We start from the raw sequence: 1599 nt of genomic DNA, 5'->3' as shown, positions 1-1599 counted from the left end.
CAGTCTGCTGGCTCATGGTGACGACACAAGTCAAGAAGAGACTGGATGGAAATCTGAAAGGGAGCACCACCACCCTGCCAGGGTGGTGCTTAGCACCTTGGGGAAACCCACTCTGCCCTACTCTGCTATTGCTGCTTTATAAGTCACAATGTTTTCAAGTGCAGAAAACACTCCGCACGTCCTGTGTTAAAGGATTAAGATGCAAGGATGAAGAAACTGACAGATGACTTCTTCCAAGATCTCTCTTTTCCCTGACCTCCTTCAGATTCTCCGTTTCTCAGGCCTGGCCAGGTGCAGCTGTGTACAAAGGAGCCTGAATGGGTATTGGCTATTGCTGGAGAAAACTGCACTGCCTGCAGCAGGCTCCTCTCCCAGCTCCACTGGAGATGACAACTGTCCTTCAGTGAGCCACGCACACAGCACGTTCCAGTGAACATACGGACAAACCTCGCAAAGCAACACCCTGCAAGGACAGAGACCTGGGCAGATGATGGATAAACCCCTTCCCTGCTGCTACAGAATCCAGCAGGGGCATACACCTGACTGCTCACCGCCTGATCCTGAAAAAGCTCCAGTCCCAGGGCAGCCTGACTCTAAATACACTAAGAGCAAGGCCCCTGGCTGTACCTAGGAACCCGCCTGTGAATCAGACCTGGAGCTTGAACATGCTGGATCAGTAATGTGACCATTTCAATGGAATTAGAGATTTTTACCCAGAGTGGACTCTTTATTTCAGCTTTACCATTTGTAAAAGGAAGAGGTAAAGATCACAGATGCTCTCTCCCTTTGGCTGGGCCACACTCAGACTTCAGAGAATGTCCTTGCTCATGTCACGAGAGAATATGGATAGGATGTGCACGGGTTAGGGGCTGGGCTCAGGGAAGTGAATAAAAAAAAAAAAAAAAAAAAAAAAATTGACCAAAATAAAGATTCCCCCTCCCTAAACATTGAAAGACTGAAACCTGCCTCCCATATTCACCAACCTCACTTTGGCTCTGAGTCGGCCAACTCACGACAGACAGAATCCTGGTTACGGGCTAGCGCTGTGTTTTGTTCAGGCAAAGGGTCCTGCCCCCGAGGAGTCTGTGATTTTCCACTCAGCCAAGTAATCTGGTCAATAGTCTGAATGTTCGTGACAAGCCACTGCATCTGCTCCGGGGCCAACGGCGCTTCCCTGGCTGGCCGAGGGGTCTGCTCAAACACACACAATCTCTCTGATGTCCAAGGGGTTTGCTCTGCTGGGGCTGAGGCCACTTCCCAACTGGGTTGAAGGGTTGGCTCTGGTAGCTTCTCTGCTGTCCTGGGGGGCTGCTCTGCAGGCGTCAGGGCTTTTGCAGTGGGCCAGTGGGTTTGCTCATGCATCTGTAGTTTCTCCGTAGGCCAAGGTACCTGTCCAACATGCATCACTGCCTTCCCAGAAGACCAAGAGATTTGCTCGCCAGCTAACATAGTCCTCTCCTTCTGCTGGGCACTCAGCTCCATGGCCGGGGCTCCTCTCTCCTTTGGCTGAGCGTTCTGGTCAACGGGTCGCAGCGCCTTCTCTGACAGCAACAACCTTGGAGCCGACACGGCCAGAGGCCTATCCACGGCTTGAGGTCG

At 52.0% G+C, this 1599-nt stretch overlaps 1 protein-coding gene across 1 annotated transcript in view; it reads right to left on the bottom strand.

Moving 5' to 3' along the window:
* Positions 1 to 984: 984 nt before the first annotated feature.
* NSD1 (nuclear receptor binding SET domain protein 1) overlaps positions 985 to 1599 on the bottom strand; it is a gene marked incomplete at its 5' end in the record, with an annotated part of 40278 nt that continues 39663 nt past the window's right edge. The window contains one exon of the mRNA XM_010009937.1: positions 985 to 1593. Within this exon, the coding sequence (XP_010008239.1) occupies positions 985 to 1593 (609 nt within the window). The remainder of the gene's footprint in view (positions 1594 to 1599) is intronic.

This window comes from Nestor notabilis, unplaced genomic scaffold, assembly GCF_000696875.1.
Source record: "Nestor notabilis isolate BGI_N333 unplaced genomic scaffold, ASM69687v1 scaffold15132, whole genome shotgun sequence".
NCBI lineage: Eukaryota > Metazoa > Chordata > Aves > Psittaciformes > Psittacidae > Nestor > Nestor notabilis.
This window is presented reverse-complemented; position numbering and strand designations above follow the sequence as displayed.